The sequence below is a fragment of the Chrysochloris asiatica genome, unplaced genomic scaffold (genome assembly GCF_000296735.1).
Source record: "Chrysochloris asiatica unplaced genomic scaffold, ChrAsi1.0 scaffold00043, whole genome shotgun sequence".
Lineage (NCBI taxonomy): Eukaryota > Metazoa > Chordata > Mammalia > Afrosoricida > Chrysochloridae > Chrysochloris > Chrysochloris asiatica.
Genome location: NW_006408561.1, coordinates 1,209,326 through 1,236,891, shown reverse-complemented (window position 1 = coordinate 1,236,891; position 27,566 = coordinate 1,209,326). Strand labels below are relative to the sequence as shown.

The window sequence follows — 27,566 nt, the reverse complement described above, 5'->3', positions numbered from 1 at the left end:
CAACCTTCTAAGTATTCCTTTATATGTGGTTCAGAGTTCTGGGACCAGCCCCTGAGCCTGCTTGGTTGGATATTCTGTGTTGTTGTTGGCGGAGCTCTCTGCTATACGTCCACCCGATCCGCCATCTTGTTTGTTCTCCTATAGGTCACTTTTTTAATACACAGATTAACTGGATCATATTCAATTTAAAAGTTCTCTGTGCACACAATGTTCATTTTAGAACCATCTCAGTTATCATGACTACTATAAACTTCAAAAATTAATTTGAATAGAAGATATCTTTTCAGCAACAAAATTCACAAGTTCAGCTGTAACTTTAGATTCCACAGAGACAGTTAATGATGTGTTTGTGTTGTACCTTGTCTATGAGATTATCAACTTAAAACTAGAAAGGTTTGGCTTTAGATAAAAGGAATGGACACAACAGAGATCTCCCGAGAGTAGTCAATTCAGATCCCAGCAAGTTCTATTTAATAATTTCATCAATCTAAGGTGGTGGTGTTAGGTACTGTCGAGTTGGTTCTGACCCATAGCTACCCTCTGCACAATAGAACGAAACACTGCCCAGTCCTATGCCATCCTCACAATTGTTACTACGCTTGAGCCCACTGCTGCTGCCAATGTGCCAGGCCATCTCATTGGGGTCTTACTCTTTTTCTAATCCAAGGTATTAGACTGTTCCATTGTAGTATTCTCTACAAATAGGAGATCTAGTCCATTTCAGAATATCCTTGTTCCATAATCTTTGCCCTTCAGAAGGTACAGTTGTCAGGCTTTTCTTATGTGTAGAAATTTCCATATTTATAATGAATTCTTGACTTTCCTCTATGTCAGGGGTGGGGAACCTTTTATTCTGTCAGTATTTATAACACCATTCACGGGCCATACAAAATGATCAACTTAAAAATTAGCCTGCTATATTTGAATATTTGGTCAAACATTTAATTAACTTACTCAAACCCACCAGCTGTTCCTGGGAAACCCAATACAGGGCTGCTATGAGTTTGAACCGACTCATTGTCCCTTAACAGAAACAACATAATTGTTAGAACTGTGGTTGCCTTGGCAAGGTCAGACAGAATGATTACACAGGCTTTATATGTATGGCCCACGGAGTCCTGGTGTAGAGCCATAGGATAAGCACTTGATCTCAAGGTCAGTTTGAACCACAAGATTAGTGGTTCAAACTCACCAGTTACCTCCTCAGAAACCCTATACAGGGTCTCTGTGAGTTGGAAATGACTCAACAGCATGCAGCCCACGGGCCAGATGTTCTCTACCCCTACTCTACGTGAACCCAGGTGTACAAAGGACATGATGGTGGGCCTGTTAATGATCAGTTGAAGTCCCACCCACCCAAGTGATTCTATAGCAATGCTGCGAACTACTTTTGCTTTCAACTGCCATCACTGTTCTCAGTATTTAGTATGGCCAATATGACTTATAGCAATGGGTTTTGATCTCACCTGTCTCACCTTATAGTGGCTTTGTAAGATGAATCATGTGTGAAACTCAGAATGAAGTTTTTTCATCAGTGAACAGAGGGGTGATGGGAAATCCCTGCACAGGGACCTAAGAAAGGTTCATATCAAGATGCTGAATTCATTGTTCTGAAACCCTTATGGTTCTGTTGCTCATTCCAGGGAGAAATGATGAATTCATTCATAGGATCTTGATATCTTTGTCAGAAAGTAGGAGTTGGAAGCCTTTATATGGTTATTTAACATATATTAGCAGAAAAATTACTTTACCAAATTAAAAGGAATTGTATAGAAAAGACAGTGAACAGTACTGTCAAGTGCTGAATTTTTAATTTGAAGGCATGTGGGTTTTAATTACCAGGAATGCAATATGGGACCAAAAAACTTCGATGAATCACGTAGCAACAAATAATGACTGTGCAGGGAAAATGAGTTCTTAAGTTTTTTTTCCTGTTGGGGCCTCAGGGCTAACTCATTATTCATTTCTAATTTTTTATTACTTTCTGCATAATGGATTTGTTGAAACATCTCTACTTCCATAAAGCCCAGAGCACATCCTGGCCTCACAGTCTTGCCATCAACTTTACTGAGATGGAGACATTTGTTTCCACAATTCCCTTTCACCTCAGTCTCAGTATCTTCTCCAACTGTCTCCTTTTCCCTAAAGCTCCCTCTACTCATATATACCCGTGATTCCAGTTTCTCTAGCTTCTTCCATCATTTTGCCCCATAGGTATCCTTCCCATCTCTGAAATTTTCTGTCAACCAGCTCCTTATCTTGTTCCACAGAGATAGCCAAGATTAGTGCTCGGTTGGCCAATTCATAAAACCACCCCCCCATCTCTTTCTTTCTTTAGTCTGCTTTACAAAATGAGATTCTATGTAGAATGCATCACCTCAACCTCTCGCTCTCTGATTTCTACCCTTAATGCATGTAATTGAAACTGTAGTATCTTGGTTTACCAGATCACCAACTCTAATTCTTACACCCGATCCTTCTGTTTCATCTGTAACATTTGGCATCAGCTGCTCCCCTGGCTTCCTTGACACTGTATTTAATATACTTAATGCCAAAATCAACCAAAAGTTTCCACCAGGACTTCTAACCAGTTCATTCTCCTTTGACCCTCTTGCTGACAAATTTGCATTTTCATCCCAGATGTTCTGAATCAGAACCTACATTTTAACAGATCCACAGGTGATTCTTATAGGAGCCCACAGAGTCTTGTTAAAATGTAGATTCTGATTCAATATATCTGGGGTGGGGGTAAGCAAATTCTCAGCGTAGGGTTGAACTAGAATGTACTGGCCCCTCCATTTCTAGTATTACTATTCTCCTTGAGTTTGGCTAGAAAGTTTGATCATTACCAATTCATCTCCGAACATTTAATAAATTCTCATTTCCTATCAAGAGTACATCCACACTGTATTTTGGGCCCATCCTGTTTTCTCTGTCTGCACTGTCACAAACTCTTACCTGTGACACTGGTAGGGACTATTACAGTAGCCTCCAACACTATCTAGTCTCCTATATTTCAGTCTCTTCTCCGTCTGTCCTGCACACAACTGCTAAAGTCATCTTCTCAAAGCACAGTGGTTCCCCATTCACCAATGATGAATCAAAGGCAATACCAACCCTGGCTCTGCACATAGGCCATTCATAGTTTGATGAAAATGTATTTTATATGCTTACAGACCAGTTGCTGATCCTGACTTGCCTGGTACCTTTCTACCTTACTGTGCTCACTCTCACTCATAGCCCCTACTCTCACCAACATATAAGCATGACACGATTTTAAGGCCAAGCTCAAATAGTATTTCCTCTATGAAATTTGCCCAGAACCTGTCTGACCCAGTCAACCTCTCCCCTGTGCTTTCTCAGCTCCTTGATCTTTTTTTTTTCAAGTTTTTTGTGTGAATTGAGTGATAGTTTACATGGAAGAACATAGGTTTTACACTCATCATTTCATTGCAAAGATTACAATCCCCTCCGTGCATCATCATTCAACAGGATCTGCTTCTGTTCCCTCTGTTGTTTATTGGCAGGGGATGTACACAGAAACACTCACGAATATATAATCATTTAAACAACCAAAGGGCACATTCTGCAAGTCTGCCTCCTGGCTGTCAGAACCAACTCAACGACAGTTAACAGCAATATTAACCAGCCAAGTCAACTTCTCCCAGTACAGAACAGGATTTTTGCAAAGGCTATTTTATCCAGAAGGATTTGATTTCCTAATATTCCTGGTAGTGCATACCTCACTGACTTTAAGAGTGTCTTCCACTGAACTGTATAAATCAATGATCCATGAGAAGTTATTTCATAAATTAATTACTGGCTAACATTGGAGTTCCTACAAATCATAAAAGGCAATTTATTAATCATTGTGTCCCTGCCCCCCTAGCAGTGTATTCATTGAGTCCATTTTTGATATTTGTTGAATTAAAAAAAGACTCCAGAAATAATGTCAAAGGAAAAACCTACCTGTTTCTTTCATATCATCAGAAAAAAAAAGTGACCCAGGTGCTGCCAACACTCTGGTTAACTCTGAAAGCCATGATCAGAGGCAGACAAAGACATCTGGTGGATTGGGAAGCAAAGACTGCTGTATTGGTTGTAGGCACAAACCAGAAGATAATGTGAAGGTCAAAGGTAGAGTTTTCCATTTAACTGAAAACAAAGCTAGACTTTGGGAGATTAATTTGAGTATCACTCCAGGGTTTACATAGACTTACTCCCTGTGGCAGGCATGTAAAGCTCCATAAATGTACATATAGACAAATGTCCAGCTCAAGGGCTCGGTGAGCAGAAGCTTGATATGACTGAGTATAAGCTCTTATTTCACTATTGAAACTCATGAGATTTTCTCTCAGATACGACTGTCTACAAATGTGATTTTTTTTCTCCCTCTCAGATAGCCATGGATATATTGATCCCTCTCTGAGACCCATGTGGAATTTGGCTTTTCTTGGCAGCTCTTACGTGATGTGGGAAAAGACAACCCAGTTTTTGCACTACTATATGGTACAGCTCAGTAGCGTGAAGCAGTGGGTAAGTAAGAAAATTTACTTGTGCTTTTAAGACTGTTCTTAGACTGAATTAACATGAATTCATAATTTCATGGAGTCCTGGTATATAGTGCAGTAGGATAAGCTCAGGACTACTAACCGCAAGGCCAGTGGTTCAAACCCACCAACCACTCCTTGGAAATCCTACACAGGGTTACTGAGTTGGAACCAACTCGACAGCACTTAACAAAATTTCATGGTAAGACACTTAATTGCATTTCATTCATTTAACAAATATTTGAGTGCCTATTATGAGTGCCTGGTTTTGGGGACTAAGGATATGGCAGTGAACAAAACGACAGCGTTACTGCTCTCTTAAAGATGAATTCAATAAATAAGTTAATGTATAATAAGTGGTTGAGGAGAGGTGACGCTGGAGCAGAGCCTAAGAGAAGTGAAGAGTGAATTCTGCATCTGGCAAGGGAAGAGAATTTTAGGAAGCAGGACGTGCGAGTGCACAACTGCTGAGGCAGGAATGAGGCTGGTGGAGAAACCGCAGAGACTAGTACGACTGCGACAGAGTGAGGGCGGGGCGGGCGTAGGCCGAAGACACATTGAACAGATGGCAAGTGGAGGGGCTCAGTTCACCTAAGGCTTTCCTGTTGTACTGAGATGGGGCCATTAGAGGCCATCAGCAGGAGGGACATGATCTGAACTCTGCTAGGATTGTTCCAGTGGCTGTGTGAAAAGAACACAGGGAGACAAAGAATGCATTGCAATTATCTAGGTGAGATGTGGTGGTGGTCTGAACCTGTGGTAGCAGTGGAGGTGAAGTGTTGGGATTCTTGGTGTATTTTGAAGATAGACCAACAGTTTCTTCTTTTTGTTTTTTTTCCTCATGGGTTGGATATGAATATGAAAGAATGAGGTCAAGAGTGGTTAGGATTTTTGGCATAAAAAACTGGCAAGGTGAAATTCTCATTTACTGATTTGGGGAAGGCTGCAAGAAGAACAGATTTGGGGAAATCAGCCTGACTTGGCATCTGGTACGGTCTGTAACCAAGTAGAGTCACGTAATCATTTGGACACAGAGTCTAAATGTCAGCGAGAGGTTGGGGCTGGAGTCCTCACCATATGGATGGTATTTACAGCTACAAGGCTGAGTAAGTGTCAACGGAGAAAACATGTTATCTGAGGATTATGTCCTGGAGTATTTCTTGCTCTTGAGGTTGGGGATAGGGGGGAGAAAAGGGTTTCAAGGATGAGAACTGAATGATTGTTATCAAATACTCCTGGAGTCTAAGATGATGAGGGCTGAGAGTTGACCATTTGGAAGCCACTGGAGACCTTATCAAGAGCTGTGGCACTGGCCCAGTGGAGGCGAAGGCCTAATTGGAGGTTTAGAAGAGGATGTGAGGAGAGGAGTGGACACTCGAAGTTCTTCAAGGAATTAACTGTTAAGGGGAGTTTAAGAGAGAAAGGAAAGGAAAGGAAGTAGCTAGAGGTTGTGTGGTTGAGAGTTTTTTGGGTTTTTTTGTACTGTTAAGTTGGAAGATTTATGTTGATGAGAAGGACAAAGGAGAAATTACAAGAAAGAGGAGGGAGAATTGTTGGAGTCAGTATCTTTGTATAGGCGAACGAGGGAAAGCTCCATCTTGGAGTCGATCTTAGAAGGGAGGCAGCAGTGGCCCAAATGCTGGTCAGAGGGTAGATGTCATGGTGGGAGCCTGTGGGTGTCTAGTCTAACTGCTCGGTCTGCCCCATGAAGGAAGGAGGAGGCAGCCATCCACCAAGAGTGAGTGAGGGTGGGCTGCATCCCTCTTCACTGACCAGGATAACTGAATCTTCAACCCGAGGGTTTTTACCTTAACCAAGAAGTTCAAAATCATAGTGGGGTGGGGGGGAGGAGGTGGGTAGGAGAGATGTTTTACTGTACAGAAAATGGTGCCAAGCTAATTTAGAACTAATGGAAATGAATGAGAAAGCAACTCAGTAGGAATAGAGCAACTCTCTGAGCTGACAGAAAAGGAAATTAGGACAATTTTAATGTCACTGTTTCCGTTCTTTTTTTCAGTTGTATGTGACACATTACCACGGACTATCAGGATACATTAGGGTACCAAACAAGCAACCCCATTCTCTCTTGTTCTAGTCAGTCTTTGATTATCTCCGGGGGGACAGTAGGGGCACATATGGAGTTAAGAGAGCATAAGTGCAGAGGAAGGAGATTCTTGGTATTCTGTAGAGTTGAGATAACTGATAATGGAATTTGCCACTGACTTACTGGGTACACATAGCAAATGACTGTTTCTTACGGCCTATGAAATGAGAACTTGGGTCCACAATCAGTGCCCATGGAAGTTTATTTCAACTTGGATTTCTCTTAAAGCATGCATATATCCACGTAGATTTTCAAACTCTGATCCATGGCCACGGAAGACCCTCATGGTCATCCAGCAAAAGGACCACAGAACCAACATGAGCAACAATTAACCGTTTTAATGTATTTTTATTTTCTTTTTCTTTATAACACAAAACCATTTGTGTAGTTAGCTGGGAATTGACACTCAAACATCTGTCTCCCAGATGACCTTACTTTTACAGGAAGACAAACAAGCCATTCGTTTCATTGTCTCTCCCTTTTCCCATCTGTAGACTAGATTAATACCCTTTCTTTTTTAATACCCTTCCTTCTTTAAGTGATTATTTCTTACTGGCATGTCTTTTTGACACGCTTCCTAATAAAATGCAGCAAGGACTCTGGGGGGAAGCAAGGAGGATGCTGATCCTATCCCCTTTGTCCCCCATGCCTTTCTGCCCTCAGATTACTTATTCCCCCTCCCCCAAAGTTCTGTGAGGTCAGGACCACATGTACTCAGTTTATGCCAGTATCCAGGATGGGAAGGAAGGGTAAGGGACACTTTTAAAAGGTCACTGAGAAGCCCGAGTAGTGTTCTGGAAGACTAGAAGCCTATGACTAGGGTGGGTTACAGGCAAGAAAGGACTAAAGGCACCCAATCACCCATGGCTCATCAGAAAACTGGGCTTCAAGTTCACTCAAAAAAAACTTTCTGGGTGGGAGTTACTGCTGACAGCACCCAAAATGAGCCAATCAGCTCAAGCCTTTACCCAGAAAAGGCCTCATTAGTCAGATACATTAAAAATACATTTCTCAAGCTCAAAGAACTGAAGAAAAAGTTGAAGCCTTGACTTGTGATATAGAAGGATTCTATTATAGGCAAATTAAGGAGCTCTGGTAGCATAGTGGTTACGAATCAGGCTGTGAACTGTAAGGTCAGCAGTTCGAAACTACCAGCTGTTCTGTGGGAGAAAGAGGCTTTCTGCTCCCATAGAGATTTATAGCCTCAGAAACCCTATACAGGGTCGCTGAGTCAGAACCAACTCCATGGCACTTAACAACAATAGGCCAATAATAGATCCAGAAAGCATCAAAAGAAGATGGAAGGAATACAGAGTCACTGTACTAAAAAAAAAAAAAGGTTGATATACAGTAATTTCAAGAGGTAGCATATGATCAAGAACCAATGGAATTGAAGGCATTGACGAACTGCAAGATTCTAGGAATTGACAGAATACAAATAGAAATCTCTCAGCAAACTGATACACGACCGAAGATAATCATTCATTTATGCCAAGAAATGTGGAAAACAGCTACCTGGCCAATCGACTGGAAGAGATCCATATTTGTGCCCATTCCAAATAGAGGGGACCCAAAAGAAAGCAGAAATCATTGAACAACATCAATATCACATACTAGGAAAATTGTGCTGAAGATAATTCATAAACAGTTGCAACAGTACATTGACAGAGATCTGCCATAAATTCAAGCCAGATTCGGAAGAGGACATGAAACAAGGCATATCACTGTTGACATCAGATACATCTTGGCTAAAAGGAGAGAATACCAGAAAGAAGATGTGCTTTATTGACTATGCAAAAGGCTTATGACTGTATAGATCATGACAAGCTTTGGATTAACATTGCAAAGAATGGGTTTTCCAGAACATTTGATTGTGCTCCTAAGAAACCTATACCAAGAGGCAGTGTTAGAACAGAAAAATGAATATTGAATGGTTTAAAATCAGGAAAGGTGTGCACCAGGGTTGTATCCTATCATCACACTTTATCAATAACAATGTGGCATCAGGATTGGAGAGAAACTTAACAATCTATAATATATAGATTGGATTATACACCCTTGCTTGCTGAAAATGAAGAGGACTTAAAATGTTTACTAATGCAGATCAGAAACTATAGCCTTCAGTATAGATTGCACCTCAATGTAAACAAAGATCTTCACAATTGGTCCAATAAGTCACACCATGATAAATGGAAAGAAAATTGAAGTTGTCAAAGACTTTGCTTGGATCCACAATTAACACATGTGGAAACAGCAGTCAGTGTATTGCATTAGGCAAATGTGCTGCAAAAGACCTTTTTAAAGTGTTCAAGAGCAAAGATGTCAGCTTGAGGACTAAGGTACGCCTGACCTAAGCCATGGTATTTTCCATAACTTTATATGAAATGCGAAAGCTGGACAATGAATAATCAACATCATAGAAGAATCAATGCATTTGAATTACAGTGTTGGGCAGATGAATATTAAAAAGTACCATGGACTGCCATGTTCGAAGAAGTACAGCCAGAATGCTCCTTAGAAGCCAGGATAGCAAGACTTTGTCTCTCGTGCTTGGGACATGTTATTAGAAGAATATGCTTGATCAAGTGGAGAGTTTGTGAAAAAGAGCAAGAACAGCACAGTGGCAGCAACAATGGGCTCAAGTGTAATGATTGTGAGGATGTTGCAGGATCAAGCAGTGTTTCATTCTGTTATACGCGGGGTTGCTATGAATCAGAACCAACTCGATGACACTTTACAGAAACCATCTTATGAGAGGGCTTACAAAACTTTACCATTAACTTTTAATTCCATTTTTCCAAAAATTTTGAAGCCTCCTCGTATATACACTTTTTGTCTATTCTACTTAGAAATCTACTTTTGATACACTCTAGTCTACTTACTCGCTACTAAAACCAATCTTGTTCTTTTCCCTTTTTTGTCACAAGTAAGTAAAAAGAAACAAGCAAAAAACTTCCAGTCTGTATCCAGGAGATTAAAATGCTGAGTTACTAATAATATATCACCATCAGTTTGGACTGTAAGGATTTGGAATTTATGATGCTATGATTAAAAGCCAAAGAGATTTCTGAGTAATAGTAAAAATAACTACTGGTGGACTCCTTGACAGAGCTGGCATACTTTGTGAAGCTGGGATGTGTATATAATGTGTTCCTTTCTTCAGCTATTTAATCAGCTGTGCTGTTTGGTTTGATTTAAGGGTGGGTGATTCCTTGAAGAACCCTACAGCAATGTAGGGCTATATAATTCAACAATTGTATTGAGGGAAGTCTTAAGTCAAATGGCACAGGATGTGGCACTGTGGGTTAATAATGCATTGGACCACAAGGTTTGGTTCAAACTCACCAGTCGCTCCTTGGAAGCCTTTATACATGGTCACAATGGGTTGGAACCAGCTCCATGGCACTTGACAGTAACAACAATGTATTGAGCCAATCTTTGGTACTGAAATTCTGGGTGTAATTTTTAGCGAGAGCATTTGTTTAATGGAGTTGGAGTCCATCCATCGTGTACTATGACCTGCCTCTTTTTCGCTTAAAATCTGGAGACTGCTGTGTTTCGTCCAGGAATACTACTTTCAGAGTAAGAGGGCACTGCCCTGAGAACAACATGTATATTGATATATCAAATCCATTTTTTAATAAAATACATGGCATAAAATAAGTAAGGCCTGGAGAAACTGTGTAGGGAGCCCAGAAGTTAGAGACAAAAATCACGAAACATGTTAGAACAACCATTTCCTTCCAGGATCAAGAGAGTAAAAGCACTCCCCATACAACAATGCCAGGATGATAACTAGAACCTACAGAAATTGTTCCTTTAAACAGAAGGTTGGCAGTTCAAATCCACCCAGAAGCGCTGAGGAAAAAAAGACCTGACAATCTAATTGCATTAAGATCACCACCATTGCAAACCCAATGGGGTACAGTTGCACTCTGACACACGATGAGTCACAGTGTTCACTCAACAGTGGTTGGGGTTTTTGTGTGTGTGTGTGTGTGTGTGTGTGTGTTTTAATGAAAAAGATACCACATTTTTCTCTCCTGAGCTCGACTTTGAAGCATGCACCTCAGATGTCCACTTTGAACACTGACAGGAACACTGCCAAGCAGGGGGAAAGCCTTACCCCATCAAGTGAAAAATGACTCCATAATCCATAGACAGTCTGCTTCATTCGGACAGTCTCTTGCATCTCCCCCCAACACACTCCCCATTTGCTGATAACATCATGGCTTGTAAAAACCATCGATGAAGACAAAGAGAAGACAACATTTACTAAGTCCTTCTAGTTTTTCAGTTTAAGTGCCGTTGAGTCATAGTGACCCCTGTATAGGTTTATGAAAACCTGATAGAATGAAGTTATAATCCAAAGTAAAAGGTTTTAAAAATGTTCTTTTCTTCCCATTTTTACTAGGAAAAAAACACCCTTTCAAATATATATATATATATATATATAGGAAGTGTCAAAGAGAAAACAGAGGAAATTGGTTTAATCCTTAGTAATAGAAATCCATGAGTAAAAGAAGTGAGGCAGATTATCTTCTTACCGATAAATGGCAATACTCGGTTTTGGAAGCAGTGCAGTACAGCTGAAAGGAGGTGTGGGCTTTGTAGTCAGCAGATCTGAGTATGAATTCCCATTTGTCACTAGCTACAGTCTCAAGTTGCTTCCCCTGTAAATCCAGACTCAAACCTACACAGAACTTGGACCATAAGCATTCAAGAAATGCTAGTTGCCCTTCCTTTTAGTCTTATTGCCTAGTATAGGCCGACTGACAATGTTAGCCTGAGATGCATGTATAGAATCTAGATTCCTAAGGTTGTTAAAAGATTCTCTGGGTCCCCAATACTTCAGCCTTCACCCAAACCTATAAGATATAACGAGAAAAATGGAGATGCAAAGACATCTAGCTGGGCTTCCATATAACTCAGTAATAAAAGAAAAATTAAGAATTCATGACCTTGGTTGACAGTCAAAGTAAATGAGGCCGAGCTTTTAAGAGAGAGAAGTGGGAGATTCAAGGCAAATTGAATTCTAAACAAGAATTTTATATAGCAAAAGCTTCTTCAATTTATGAGCCTAACATAAACCTATCCTATTTTATGACGCTAACTTTTCTTTCTTTCCTCTAGAAAACAGGTGATGATGCAATTGATTTTGATTATACTGTCCTACTTCATGAATTTTCAACACAGGTAAAATATGAAACTGTCCACAGAACCATTTTTATCATACATTTGTGCAGATTATAATAGTTTGTTAATGCTATTTCCTAGGAAATCATTCCCTGTCACATCCACTTGGTCTGGTACCCTGGCAAGCCACTTAAAGTGAAGTACCAGTGTCAAGAGCTACAGACACCAGAAGCAGCCTCTGGGATGGAAGAAGGGTCTGCTGCAGCACCAACAGATCTTAGACTTAACACTCATCCTGAACTCCATGACCATACTAAACAGCCTAAAGCATTATTCTAGTAAAAACAGCTGAGGAATAAAGCATTTGGGAAAAATAAGTAAATAATGAAAAATGATGGGTTGTTTGGTTTTTAACTCTGGGCATGCTAAACTCTGTTCAGAGTTGAACCACCCAGCAAGTTCCTCTGAGTTTCAGCTGTGCAGTGTAAAATTAAGCCAGTTAGCTAATTCTGCATTTCTCATTATTTGAATCATATTGTAGCCAACTGGTTTATTAAATCATCTCTACCTAGATGTAAATATATTTTCAATGGAAGCAAATTACAGGGAAAAATATTAACTGTTTAAAAATAATTTTACTATTTTTTATTACTTCAAGCATTCCTTTTTAACTTGGTATCTGCTTTTAAATAAATATTTCATTACTAAATAATAAAGTGTGTTTGCAGAGATTTGTGTAGACAAAATGGGCTAAACTGGAATTAAGTAAAATCTTAGTATTGCTTAATTTAAACTTCACAAATAGAAATAAATATATTAGTCTCATCAGATAAAGCAGAGTGTCTGTGAACAGTAAATGAAACAAAACATCAAATATTTACAATTTTCATTTCTAAGTACAACACTGGACTTTAGTAAGCTAACGCGGTATGTCCCCTAAGAGGATTTAGTGGAGTACCCACCCCAAGGTAAGAAAAATGGATTTTGGAAATACTGCCATCATTTCCCTCTCAAAATTAGCACCATTTATTGGAACACTTATAAAAATGGCTAAAAACTTTTTGCCAGGTTCCTTGGGCAGTAATTGGTTAGACAGCACCAGCTTTAAATTATACCAAAATACTACTTTTAAGTCTGCACTGAGAAAATTAGAAAAGTTTTCATTAAAGGGAAAAGTTTTTAAAAGTAGAAACTCTGACTATGTCAATGTTAATTTTTTAGCAGATCTAGCTTACATTTCTTTCAGATTCAATACCCCCCACTTGTTTTGAAAGAGCTGCCAGCTCTGTGACAGCTACCAAAAGCAGTATTTTGAAGCAGCCAGAAACATCTCACTTATGTGATTATTGTTGTTAAGTGCACTGAGTCCACTCTAACTCAGGGTGTCCAACCTTGTGGTTAGCAATCCAGTGCTTATCCTATTAATGAGGAAAAATCCTCTTATGCTGGAGGATAAGCACTAGACCATAAGGTCGGGTTGAACCGCAAGGCTGGAGATTCAAACCACCAGACACAGCCATTCCTTGGAAACCCTATACAGGGTCTCTATAAGTCGAAACTGACTTGAAGGCACTTAACAACAAATTATCAAAAGAACAATCTTAAAAGAATAAATAAAGCCACAATCAAGCGATAAACTTCTCTAACTGAAGTTCCCTAACTGATCTTCAATATAGATGCCAAGAGTATTGTTAATAACTAATAACATATTCAAAGTCTTATGACTGTTTCTCAGTCTCTTACTACTACTACTTAACTGAGGCTGGAAAGGGGCTATTAACTAACTGGTGGTGTGGCTTTCCAGTGTCTCAGCTTCCTCAAAGTTAGCCTAAAAGCATTTTAGTGTAGTGAGATGAGGCTCACAGAACCAGGGAAGAACTTTAAGGGTAATTCTTGAAAATACTGATTCTAGTATAACAGATTATGAAGGAGAGTTCTAGACATACAGATACCAAACAAACACAATTGCCTATTTTATAAAGCTACAAAAGCTAAACTAAAAATTTCCCAAACGTATCACTATTAGAATATCTTTTCTAGTAGAAACTCTAAAATTGCTGACTTGAGTTCACTACCTAAAAACAAAAAAAATTGTCTCATCTGCTTTGACATGAAAGTTCTTAAGACCTCTTTTCATTAAATCTAAAGTCCTTCTAAACCACTTTGTGCCACTGACATATAGTATAACATGTATTTTTTGATTTGGTGTGGCACTGTAGGATAAGCATTGGACTGCTAATTATAATGTCTTGATGGTTCAAACCCATCAGCTGCTCCTTGGAAACCCTATACAAGGTCACTATGAATGTTATGGACAATGACACTTAACATCTAAACAACTTTCAGAATTTAAAGTCATACAGTGACTAGAATTTTGTCTGCTTTCTATTTGATTTGGTTGTTATGTGCTGTTGAGTTGGTTCTGACTCATAGCAACCCTGTACAGGGTTTCCAAGGAGCTATTGGTGGGTTTGAACAGCTGACCTTGTGGTTAGCAGTCTAGTGCTTATCTAACAGTGCCACACCAGGACTCTACTCATTGTCATTTGTCTTTACCTGAATTATGAATCACTGAACATTAAGCAAGTTCTTTTAAAAATCAGTTGGAAGCTGCTATATTTGGCTCTTGAATGATAATTCTCATTACACATGAGTTTATACCAATTTGTCCCAGCTTAGAACGTTCTATGACCTCTTTTGTGACCTTTCTTAGTTTTCAAAGTGCTGAAATCATTTAGAGAGCATAAGATCCTTTGGGCACTTACTTGAATGGATGAAAGAATGATCCTAACTACTCTTTTTTCTGAACACAACTACTGCAGATATGCTTTCCAGTGTTAGAGTTGTGAAGGCACTTTAAGCAGCAATCAAATCAAAGCTCTAATGCAACCATTTATAGTTTTAGCAATGCAAAGTGCTGTCTTTCTAAAAGACAAACACTCCCACATCACCGTTTACTCCTGTCTAGTGCCTGCTAAGCTGTTCTTTTGGCATCAGTTTGAAGACTCATTTAGATTTCACAAGCATTAAAATGTGAAAAGTCTTAAAAGTTCAGAATTGATTACAGGTTAGTGATTTTATAATATACACTACACAAAGTGATCAAGGAGGAAATGAAGATTATGGTTACATTTTTAAAGCTGACTTTTCTTAAAAGGTAACGTTATCAAGCTAAAACTCCTCAAAATTGTCATCATACTAAACAATTTTAGTATGACCTAGCTGGATTTATTTCACACATCTTCCACTTAGTATCCTGGACCTAATAAGTTCAGGCAATACTGTAGTGATCTTTCATCTTGCCTACATTCTAGAAGAGCCTGAAAAGCGTTAAAAATTCCCTTCCTCCCTTGATAGGCAGAATCAGAATATCCGGAAGTAGGCTTGGGATTTCTTTTCAAAGTTGCGCGCCCCTCCCCCCCAACAGGTGATTTTGGGCATTGTAGGGATAAGCACTGTCCTGATAGTCAAAAGGTCGGTGGTTCAAACCCACCAGCTACTACTCGGGAACCCTACACAGGGTCATTATGAGTTGGAAACGGACTCATTAGCACTTAAAAACGTTAAGTGCCAAAGAGTTGGTTGACTCATAGTGACCCAGTACAGGGTTTCCAAAGAGCTGCTAATGGGTTTGAACCACCGATCTTAATGTTCAAACCAACCTTGCAGTACAGTGCATTATCCTGCAGCACCTACGAGTTGGTTTTTAAAATGCAGCTACGACTGGGGACAAGTGTAATATTGCCTAGTGCTGCTACCATTATCCAGCACCTCCTAAATTGGCTCACAGTAAGCCTGCACCGTTGTTAAGTGCTGTTGAGTCAGTTCTGACTCAACGGTTCTATATAGGGTTTCCAAGGAGCAGCTGGTGGGTTTGAATCACTGACCTTGTGATGAACAGTTCAGTGCTTATCCTACAGCACCACACCTGGGCTCCAGCCTTAACAATGGTGGTGGTTATGTGCCATGGAGTCAGTTCTGACTCATAGCGACCTGTACAGGGTTTCTGAGGCTGTAAATCTTAACGGGACCAGAAAGTCTCACCTTTCTCCCGCAAAGCGGCAGGTAGTTTCGAACTGCTGACCTTGAGGTTCACAGCGCAATTCATAACCACTATGCTACCAGAGCTCCGTGCCCAAACAGTGTTGTTACTATGTGCCGTGGAATTGGTTCCAACTCATAGCGATCCTGCATAGGGTTTCTGAGGCTGTAAATCTTTACAGGAGCAGAAAGCCTCATCTTTCTCCAGTGGAACAGCTGGTAGTTTTAAACTGCTGACCTTGCGGCTTGCAGCCCCATTCATAACAACTACGCTACCAGAGCTCCTTTGCCTTAATAGTTGTTGTTAAGTGCCGTCGAGTCAGTTCAGACCCATAGCGACCCTGAACAGGGTTTCCAAGGCTGTAAATCTTTATAGGAGCAGAACACCTCATCTTTCTCCCGCGGAACAGCTGGTAGTTTCGAACTACTGACTTTGCGGTTCGCAGTCCGATTCGTAACCACTACGCTACCAGAGCTCCTTGCTTTAACAGTAGCAGTATAAATATCCTCATTTATGTCTGTATACATTTTTCCTTGCTGACATTGGTTGGCATGTGATCTTTGACAACTATATCTAAAAGATGGGCTAGTGAGGGCCATGGATACTGGCCCTGACTCCAGCCCTATGTGGCCCTATTCCAGCTGCTCCCACCAGCGGGAGCTATGAAATACTTGTGTTGGATTAGATGTCTAGGATCTTTTCTGAAATAACTATAACTAAAATGTCTATCAAATAAGAAACACCCACATATTGTCCATCTCAAGTCTGATACTTCTGTTCAAGACAGCCAGAGGGAGGGGAAGGCAGAGCACAGGGTAGGGAAGAGACATAGATAGTTTGGGTGCTGGGGAGGGAGGGCAATACACAAGAAGTGGGAGAAAAATGGAAAACCAAGGTGGATGGGAGAACATGTAGGCAGGCTTGCAAGGGCTAAGTGGGACAGAGGTAAACAGTGATGTATGCTCAACTTTGGAACAACAGGGATTGAGGCATGGTTTGAATGGATAAAAGAGGAAATAATGCTTAGCTGTCTTTTATATCTTGGTTTCCCTTGCCTACAATTGTAAAATAGATGCTTGAGAGGAAGAGAAAGGAATAGCCAGAAATATCACCATAGAAAGCTTCTAAGTCTGTCTTCGGCCTATAATTGATTGGAATACTTAAAATGGGGCTAGAACTTGCCCAGTGAATGAGGTTTCCTGAAGAGCCTTTGCATTGCATAAGACCATTGGTGGAATCTTAAACCCCATCCAGAGTCTTCTGAGGTGGGAAATTTCCACTTGAATGGACAAGCAGACCAGCCTGGAGTGGCTAGAAGAACAGAAAATACTTCTTGAAAGACCAGTAGGAAAAATCTAAAACAATAACGGCAGTCTGACTGACTATTACAAGAACAATAAGAGGAAGTGTGGGAAAAACAGCAATGAAGTTGTGAGCTAAGTCCAACCATGTTCAACAGACTCCTGTCACACTGGGTTGAGACCTGGCTGGCCAGTAGTATGGCAAGACCTGGAGACCCTGGGCCCTGGGCCAGGGACATAGCCATAGAGGTTTAGAGCAGAAAGTGTAGCATCCAGCTGGTATGAAGTGAGGGGAGATGTACAAGAACACCCATACTTGTAGATAATACCCATTTGACCTGGCTTTAATGGCTGGGTAATCAGAACTCAACTAGCGGAAGAAAAAAAGAGTAATCTGCTACAATTTAATGAACTTGACCTATACTTATGGATGTAGTAGCTGAAAAGAGGGAACGAATCTTTACAGCGAGTATCATCCCACCCCCTCAGTACACACGGTTGACAGGGATGGGCAACTTAGACATTGGCAACCCAAAATGGGGGTGGGGGAGGGCCTACAAAGACAAGAAGTGACTGGCTTACAAGCTTTCAAGAGGGAGCCTAGTTCAAGAGAGTGCGGGGGAAGGTACAATCTCCACTGAGTAGTTTCCAACCTGTCTGGACAGGGCTGGTGAAGGGAGATGGGGAAAACAGTCTTGTGGTTCAATAGTGAATAATTGCTATCAGGACTGTGAATGTTACAAATGTAAACGTAAACTTTTGTAATAAAAGGAGGGGAGTGGTTGATCCTGCAGTCCAGGAGCAGGGGACCCTACCCAGAGAAGCAGTGACACCACAGATGGAGGCAGAGATGATGTGGAGAGAGATGTAGAGGCTGGGGACTATAAACTCAGGGAGGGATAGGGGCTATGTGCTGAAGGTCGTGGGGGGCAAGATTGCAGGGTGTACCCTTTGGTTGTTTGAATGGTTATATATTCCTGAGTGCTTTGGTATAAAAAACAGAGGGAATGGAAGCAAACGCTGTTGAATGGTGATGCATGCATGGAATTGTAATCATTGCAACGAAACAAAATACAATAGGATGAAGGTAAAGCTGATGTTCTCCCATATAAACTATCACTCAATTCACAATAAAAACTTAAAAACTTAAAAAAATAAAAAACCAGCCAGAGAAACTATGCTAAATTCAAGAAGGTGTGTCTTCACAACAGTCAAGGCCAAGGCCACTGGGGATGTACAGGTGCTGATGAAATGACAAAGCAAATGCAACTGTCACAATTGATGCTACTATAATAAGACATAAGAGAGGTCTTCAAAGAGTTTATGGAAAATGTATATTATGGAAAAACCAGGCATGGATTAAAAAAAATATATTTTTTTGCTCCAAAATAAGCTCGTTGTAACTTATAACATGTCTGAACAGGATCTAGTTTGAGGCATAAGAAGAATAGTGTTCCTATAAGAGCAACATGAATTCTGCATTCTGCTAAAACCGAAGCAAGAACAAACAAATTCATGGTGAAGCTACAGTGGAAGAAAGGTGAAACTGATGACGTTTTACGAAAAATTTACAGGGACAGTGCCCCAAAGCAATCAGCAGCTTACAAATGGACAAATCATTTTAAGAAGGGACAAAATAATGTTGATGAAGTCCACAGCAGCAAACCATACACATCAATTTGCAAAGAAGTAGTCTTGTTCATGCTCTAATTTAGAAGGACTGCCCATTAACAGTACAAACCTAATAGCCAATATCACAGACATCTCAATTGCATCAGCTTACACAATTCTGACTGAAATGTAAAAGTTGAGCAAATTTTCTGCTCAGTGGGTAACAAAACTATTGCACTCAAATCAGCTGCAGAGAAAAGCAGAGCTTTCAAAGGAAATTTTATGCAAGTATTTTAAGATTCTGAACAACAAATGAAACATGGCTTACCAGCAGTATAATCTTGAAGACTTTTAAGGGGGTGAAAAGTGACCCCCATCTTAAAAGACATAAATATTATGTTGTTACTATTAAGTGCTGTCGAGTCAGTTCTGACTCATAGCAACCCTCTCTACAGTTTCTAAGGACAAGCTGGTGGGTTTGAACCTTGTAGTTCAAGCCCAGTGCTGATCCTACAGCAGCCCACACCCCAAACTCTTTAGTAAGTCTTAAACAAAAGTAAACACATTATTGTTAGGTTCTGTCAAATAGCTTCTGACTCATAGAGACCCTGTGCAGAACAGAACAAAACAGCGCCATCCTCACATTTATTGTTACACTTAAGCCCATTGCTGCTGCCACTGTGCCAATTCATCTTTTTTGGGGGAGAGGGGTCTTGCTATGAAACCGACCCTCCACTGTATCAAACATGATCCAGGTCCCTCCTGATAATATGTCTAAAGTATGAGAGAAATTGGCTCACCATCCTGGCTTCTAAGGAGTATTCTGGCTGTACTTCTTCTAACACAGATTTGTTTGTTCTTCTGGCAGTCCATGGTATTTTTAAATATTCTTCTCCAACACAACTCCAATGCATCAATTCTTCTACGGTCTCCCTTATTCACTGTCCAACTGTCACATGTAAAATAAACATTAGACAAAGACAAATAAATCATCAGAGTGAGGGAAATCACAGACACCATGATGAGTTTCCAAAGTTCTATCTCCCCATTGTGACCTTTTAAAGGGCAAGAGAACAAAGGAACCTCCTCCCACAACTATGCCTGATGGCATCACATACAGTTGCTTTGACCTTTAGAAAGCCGGGAGGGGACTACTGCAGATAGGAAAGCTTACAGTATGAGGCTCTTGGGGTATGCCATCACAACTAGGCAACTATTCAGGGGGGTGTCTAGGAATGTTCCTGGTAGGGAAGTGGCCCCAAACCAGCTTTTAAATATACTCTGTTTCTAACTCTGGCAGCTCAGCTGACAGAAGTTCATGAGGCACTGAAAAAATTAGCATCTGAACACAAACTTAGGCACAAGATGGAATTAAGCTCTGCTGGAACTCTGGTAGTGTAGTGGTTACAAATCAGTTTGCTACCCTCAGGGTGAGCAGCTGGAAACTACCAGCTGTTCCATGGGAGAAAGATGAGGCTTTCTGCTCCTGTAAAGAATCACAGCCTCGGAAACCCTGTACAGGGTCGCTATGAGTTGGAACCAACTCCACGGCACATAACCACCACCACCAAGCTGTAGTCCTGATGTGGCAAATGTGGATTAGTACACTGGACTGCATGGCTGGCAGTTGAAGCTCACCAGTCGCTCCTTGGAAATCCTATACAGGGTGGCTATGAGTCAGAACTAACTCAACAGCATTTAACAACAACAAAAGGCTGGAGTTCTGGTGTGGCACTGTAGGATAAGCGCAGGACAGCAAGGTTGGCTTGAACCACAAGGTCAATGCTTCAAACTCATCAGTCGGCTCCTTGGAAACTCTATACTGGCTCGCTGAGTCAGAACTGACTCAACAGCACTTAAACAACAACAGGCTCGAGTTGGAAGTCCTGGTGTAGCACTATAGGATAAAGCACTGGACTGCTACCGGCAAGGTTGGCAGTTCAAACCCAGCAGCTGCTCCTCAAAAACCCTATGCAGGCTTACTATGAGTCAGAACTGACTCAACGGCACTTAACAACAACAGGCTGGAGTTGTACATAAACAAAAAGCTTTCAGATTTCAGGCTCTACATCATTCTCTTCTCTTGGTCAGAACCTGGATTTTGCTAGATACCTACATACTGGCTTATATCAAGCTCTTTAAACTTGTGGTGGTCTTCCATCAAATGCCATCTTGTTCTTTGCCAGGGCTTCAAACAGGAGAGACATCTGCATTGGGGAACTGAGCCGAGCTGAACGCACATCTCCTTGGTCGGAGCCATCCCTTTTCCTCTAACATGCTGACAGCGAAGGCATTAACTATCAACAGAATGCAATTAAAAAATATCATTATTCTTCATGAAGATGACCTAATCCATTTGATGGTTTGCTGTACGGGCAGCATATTTGCTTCTTGAGAAGTTATGTAAGTAAGCTTGATACAATAGTCCGAGATTATAATAGCAATAACATTACTAATCTAGCTTTAAAAAGTACAGATTCACAAATACTAATCAAGAAATACATATATATATATATATAGGAAACCTTTGTGGGTAAGACACATGGTAAGGCTCACTTAATACAAAATAATAAAATTTAAGTTATAGAACATAACTATCAAAAAGAACAATGAGAGTTAATCACAAGGCATTGCTTTCAAATAACACCCATTACTAGGGCAGACTATTTGTCTACAGAAACCTAAAACATATAGTAGTAAAGAACACGAAAATAGCTGTTAAATATAAAACTTTTACTAGTCTATATAAACTCAAGTTACCATGGTAAGGCAAGCTCAAAAGTAATAGCAATTTGAATGGCCCAATGAACTCAAGACTCCAAACCTCAGGAACAGCCAGCCATCTTGTTTTTGCTCACCGGGACATTTCTACTTCAAGTCCAAAAGGAGGGTTTCAGCTCTTTCAGTCGTTGACAAAACTGTGTTTATACTTTAAAGACAATAAAATAAAGTTCAGTTGGTTTTAGCAGAGTTCTGAATTAATTCTTCTGGTATCTCTTCTAATACATAACATTTTGGGGTGAAATTAGCTAAACTTAGGGATCAAATTTTTCTCACCTATGGAAAATGTTGCAACATTCTGAAAAACAAAAACTCAGTTAAAAATGCATGTAGCATAGTGTGCATTTTGTGCTATAAGGAATCCATTAAAACATTTTTAAGTGTACTTTCTGTGGTCACACTGCTCTATTCTACTAAGTTATGAGTCATCTTTTCAGAAACATGTAATGACAAAAAACAACTTGCGTGTATACCCCCACATACAATTTTCCCTCCTCTGATCATGAATTTCCATCAAAATTCTTTGATCACTTTTGTAGTGCAAAACCATATTGGAGGAACTAATTGCTTCCCTGAAAAGAAAAAAAGAAGACTAAAGTTGGATCTCGAGGATCTGAAATCAAAATGTGTAATAAGGGGGGCAGTTGGATCATGATCAAGTATATAATACTGTTTTGTAGATTAAATAAAATGATTACTAATACTGCTCTGAGTGCTAGTATTGACTTACTTTTACCAGAGTCTGTTACTCTAAACAGACTGAACCCTTTTTTAAAGAGTAACAAACTCGGATAAAAGTAAACAATCGGACAATTCAGAGCATGGCAGGAGCCATAATAATTAACGAATTAAAATGAATAAACTGAGACATATTGAGGAATTAAAATAAATAAATGAGACGACGAGGACCCTGCGCATAGAAGAATTCATTGTTTTTGCAAAGCAACAATGAATTATTTTCTTTGGATGGCAGAGCCACAAAGAATTATTTTTATGAACAAACCCCTAGTTAAATTTTCTCTTGTTGAATCATTCTCTGATTTATTCATGATTTTATTAGTATTACTTTGGATTTTGACTCTCGAAACTACCAGCTGCTCCACGGGAGAAAGATGAGGCTTTCTACTCCCGTAAAGATTTACAACACCCTCGGAAACCCTATACAGGGTCGCTATGGGTCGGAACCGACTCGATGGCACATAACAACAACAACAACACTTTAGTATATTTTTATTAAAAGTTAGAAGCCATATATTAGCTATATTTTATTCTACTTGTAATCATAGGTAGTTTTAATATTTATATTAACAATGTTCTTAAAACTACTATGAGACAGGATTTGCCAGTTGAATTACTACCAGCTTAGGTTTAGTGATTATAAACATTCTTCCTTGTAGCCTTAGTTTAAGGCAATAAAGAATCCCTAAAAGCAACCAGGCCATAAATAAGGGCTGTGGGTACAAGAATTCCTAAAAACAATTAGACTATAGATAAGGGCTATGAGAATCTACAGTTACATAAATAAGAAGTCTGATCAGTAATAATTTGCTTTTCATAGCCTCAGTTTTGTAAATGTTCTGATAAGTGATATTTTTGTAGGCTATAAACAGATAGTGTATGGAAGAAGTTAACGGAGAGTTAATTGCACCTAACAACTAAAATTAACAAGACTCAATAGATAAAGGTTAAGAAACATATGTGAAGGTTAACTTGCTTCTCAGAGAAAAGAATAGATTTATGTAGGAACAAATGTTTAACTAAAAGGTTTCAAGGCACCAAGATGTCTCAGTATGCCTTGATGTCTGTAACTTCTCATCTTTGTTGTAAATCTAAGGGTTGTAAACCATGAAGAATGTGCCTCAGAATAGATTGTATTTTGAAGACATTGATTACTATGAAAGCAATGTTTTTTTTTAACGGCATATAAGGGGGTTGTAAGATAGAATAAGAGAAGGAGTGAAGAAGGAAAAAGATTAGGAGGAGTAATGTATAGAAGTAGAAGGAATGTAGAGAATAAAGGAAGTAGTGGGGGAAGGAAAAAGAAAGGAGTAATGTAGAGGAGTAGTGTAGGGAGTAGTGGAGAAGTAAAAAGAATGGCAGAAGAATAAAGCAGGAGGGGAGAAGGAGAATAGAGAAAGAGAATGAAGGAGAAGAAGAAGGAATAAGGAAGGATAAAAAAGCATGTAAGAAGAAGAATAGAGAGGGAAAGCAGGAGAGGGGGGAGTAAAGAAATGGAAGGGGATTAAAAAGGCAGGAGGGGAATGAAAGCAGGAGCAAGGGAAGGGAGAAAAGAATCAGAAGAGATGAGCAGGGGAGTCAAGAAAGAGCAGGACAGTAAAGAATGAGAGAAAAATAAAGCATGTAATAAGATTTTAAATTCATCATGACTTACTGACTCCATGTAATTCTTATCGCCGACGCCGCACCCGCCGCACCCCCTTTCGGAAAAATCCTTGAAATAAATTTGCCGGGGCTGGCTCCCGGCAAGAGTAAAAGTGTCTCGCTCAGTAGCCCCTCAGGTTGACAGTTCACATTAAAATGGCCTCTAGGCATCAATTCTTTGTTAAGACTCAAAGTTGCAAAAGAGCAGAGCAAAAACTCCAACACTAGCCACAAAACCAAAATCTGAAAGAACCTGGTACCAAGAACAAATTATCATGAGGCTTTGTCTATATTTAAATAGTAACTAGTAACAACCTTTACATATTGTAAACCTAAGGTTGTATGTAAATATGAATACAGAAACACTTACTAAAATATAAAACTGTTTTCTAGAAGACACTTATCAAGAATACTGTCATTTTACTCTACAAAATCATAATGTGAAATTAACCCTTTTTCAGTTCATGGTTGTTATAATCTTGTTTTTTGTTGTTGCTAAGTGCCATTGGGTCGATTTTGACCCATAGTGACCCTATACAGGATTTCTGAGGAGTTGCTGGTAGGTTTGAGTCACAAACCTTGAGGTTCACAGTGCTTATTCTACAGCACCACACCAAGAGCCCATAATCTTGTTAGGTTTATCAATACACATTTTGATCTAAATTATAAATCTAAACCCATTAGTTGGACAATTTAGGAGAAAAAATGGTTTCTTAGATCTAGAAAAATAGAACCTTAAAAGGGAAATGGTCCCAAACTCACTTTTAAATATACTCTGTTTCTAATTCTGGCAGTTTAGCTGTCAGAGGTACATGGGGTACTCAAGAAAAATTGGTATCTGAACACTTAAACCTAGACACAGGTTACAACTAAGCTCTGTTAGGCTAGAGTTGTTCGTAGGCAAAAAGCCTTCCAATTTCATGCTCCACAACAAGACAAAGCACAATCAAAGCAATGTTTCCAAGAGGCCGAAATGGTCCAGTCAGAGCAAAAGCAAAGGTCATGACAACAGTTTTGGGATGCTCAAGGCATTTTGCTTATTGACTTTCTACAGTGCCAAAGACCAACAACATCTGCTATTGAGAGAGAGTTTTGAGAAAGTTAGCCAAAGCTTTAGCAGAAAAACAACCAGAAAAGTTTCCCCAGAGAGTCCTTGATCACCATGGCAATATTCCTGTTCGTTCCTCTCATCAAACAAGGGCAGTTTTGTCAGAGTTCCCATGGGGAATCATTAGGCACCCACCTTACAGTCTTGACTTGGCTCCTTCTGAGTTTTTTGTATCCCAATCTCAAAAAAATTTAAAGAGCACCCATTTTCAGTCAGTTGATAACATAAAAAAGAGTACACTGACATGGTTAAGTTCCCAGGACTCTTAAGTTCTTTACGGATGGCTGGGACCTTGCCTTACAAAAGTCTTGAACTTGATGGAGCTTATGTTGAGAAATAAAGTTAGTGTTTTTAATTTTTATCTTTTAATTCCATTTTGCCACTAACTTTTTGAAGAACAATTGTAATCATGGGAGAAATGTACTTGGTTTGATGAATAATCATAACTAAAGTTTCAATATGAAAACTTAACAAATTGTGTGGTCTTAAGACAAGTGTGGTGCTATGGGTTAATGCACCAGAATGCAAAGCTGCTTGAACTGCAAGGTTGTTGGGTCAAGATAAACCCTGTACAGGGTCATTATGGGCTGGAACTGACTTGATGGCACTTAACAACAACAAGCTACTTGCCCTTTTTGTACCTTCACTTCCTTGACGGAAAAATTCACATAATAACAGTATTTATTTCACAGGGTTGTGAGGATTAAATAAGATAACAAAATGCCTTAAAAACAAGTATGGAATTATTTTTTCTAGAAATCTTAAAACACCGAGTCAACTCTATAAATCAAGAAAACCAAAAGTATTTAAAGTCAGTTATTTTATTTCTCAGATCCACTAAGGGGAAAGACTAGGATATGTCTGTGTCATCAGATAATCTTTGGATGAGGCAATTCCAAACAATATAGTAGAACTGCCTAGAAAAGCCCAATTAAAAAAAAAAAGCCCAAATTATTCTTAACACTTGTTCTTCCACAATCTCCATGAATACAGTATTATAGACAATACTACACATTTATTATGTAAGTGAAATTGACTGGGAAGCAACTTTATAATACAAGGTTCTATTACTTAAGGCTGCAGAAACATTCAGATAAAAACATTCACGCATCTCATATGCAAGGGTCTGTTTCTCACTTCTCATGGTGTTGCAACAGGTAGCTAAGTGAATTGCAGAATCCATAAACTGAAGTCATCAGCTGTATATAATATAAAATAATTTTAATCACTACTTTAAAATCCCAATGAAGAATCTGAAAAACACTTCACATTATGATCATACAGCTCTTAAAACCAAAAATGCTCCAATAAGTGTCATGGTACATAAATTTCCTTTTAAAAGTTCAGAAAAAAAAAAAAAAAATGCATAGAAGTATGAGACAAATACCTAGCTAAAAGATAAATAGGTAAAGCAAATGTGGAAAAACAAATGATTATGATAGCACAAATTACTATTTTTTAAATTATTTGTCGAATCTGGATGGAAGCTATATGAACATTCTTTGTACTATTTTTTCAGCATTTCTGTAAACTGAAAATTCCTATGACAGAAAACTGAGAATTTTATACACATTCTAAGATTAGAAGGAAAACCGTAATTAGTCTCTTACTTCCTAAATACAAAATATATGTCAGAAGCCTTATTTTATATTTTTCAATAAACTATAAAACAAATTAGTAGAGTGGACATATTATGGACAGAATTCTCTCTGACTGAACTAGAAGTCCACAGAAGGGCTTCTATAACCCTTTGTTTCAGAAGCCTAAATCCATTCCACTGGAATTCATCACAGTACCAAAACCTTGAAGAATCAGTTAAAGTTTGACAGTCAACTCTAAGTGAGGAAAGTTAGTTCTTGGCTTTTCCCTTTCTATCTGGAAGTTGACCTGTAGCTTCCAAATATTTGTTAATGAGATCTTCTTGAGTGGATGGTGAACATGGCTGATATCTGCAGTACTCCATCGTATATTCTCCTTTACCCTAGGAGTTAAAAAGAAAGGATTTCACATTGTGATCATTTCACAAAGAGGTCTTGTAAAAAGTACTACAATAAAGTTGCAACACTTGCTTACCTCTGTGCATGACCTAAGTTCAGTGGAATAACCAAACATATCATTTAGAGGAACCTGGAAATGAGCACAACAAGCGTTTTAACTTTGATTGTTGAAATATGTTGTTGTTGTCAGGTGCTATCAAGTCAGAACCGACTCACAGTGACCCCATGCACAGCAAAACGAAACAATGTCTAATCCTGGGCATGAGTAAAAGACAAAGATACCTGAGCCATTTAATTCCTTTAGATTTATTTAGGTTACAACTAACTACTAGTGGTTAAAAAATTAAGTCAAAGAGAAACTATTTTCATTTTTAAATCCAAGTGGAAACCCTAGTTTGAGAAGAATTGTATTTGACAGTTCCACATCTTGCTGTCCCACAGACTTGGGTTAACACAACACCACCGACCAGCCTTCCTCTTCATCCCCACACCTCTCTCTGGCCCCTGTTCAAGCATTCAGAAGTGTTTTCCTGTGAAAATGTGTACACAAACTG

At 39.3% G+C, this 27,566-nt stretch overlaps 2 protein-coding genes across 2 annotated transcripts in view; one reads left to right on the top strand and one right to left on the bottom strand.

Moving 5' to 3' along the window:
- RARRES1 (retinoic acid receptor responder (tazarotene induced) 1) overlaps positions 1–12,129 on the top strand; it is an 85,506-nt gene extending 73,377 nt beyond the window's left edge. Inside the window, exons 4-6 of the mRNA XM_006861850.1 lie at positions 4,400–4,536; positions 11,788–11,850; positions 11,932–12,129. Coding sequence (XP_006861912.1) covers positions 4,400–4,536; positions 11,788–11,850; positions 11,932–12,129 — 398 coding nt within the window. The remainder of the gene's footprint in view (positions 1–4,399; positions 4,537–11,787; positions 11,851–11,931) is intronic.
- Positions 12,130–26,864: 14,735 nt separating this feature from the next.
- GFM1 (G elongation factor, mitochondrial 1) overlaps positions 26,865–27,566 on the bottom strand; it is a 94,967-nt gene continuing 94,265 nt past the window's right edge. Inside the window, exons 17-18 of the mRNA XM_006861775.1 lie at positions 27,089–27,142; positions 26,865–26,996 (exon numbers count right to left, since the gene is read on the bottom strand). Of these exons, the coding sequence (XP_006861837.1) occupies positions 26,865–26,996; positions 27,089–27,142 (186 nt within the window). The remainder of the gene's footprint in view (positions 26,997–27,088; positions 27,143–27,566) is intronic.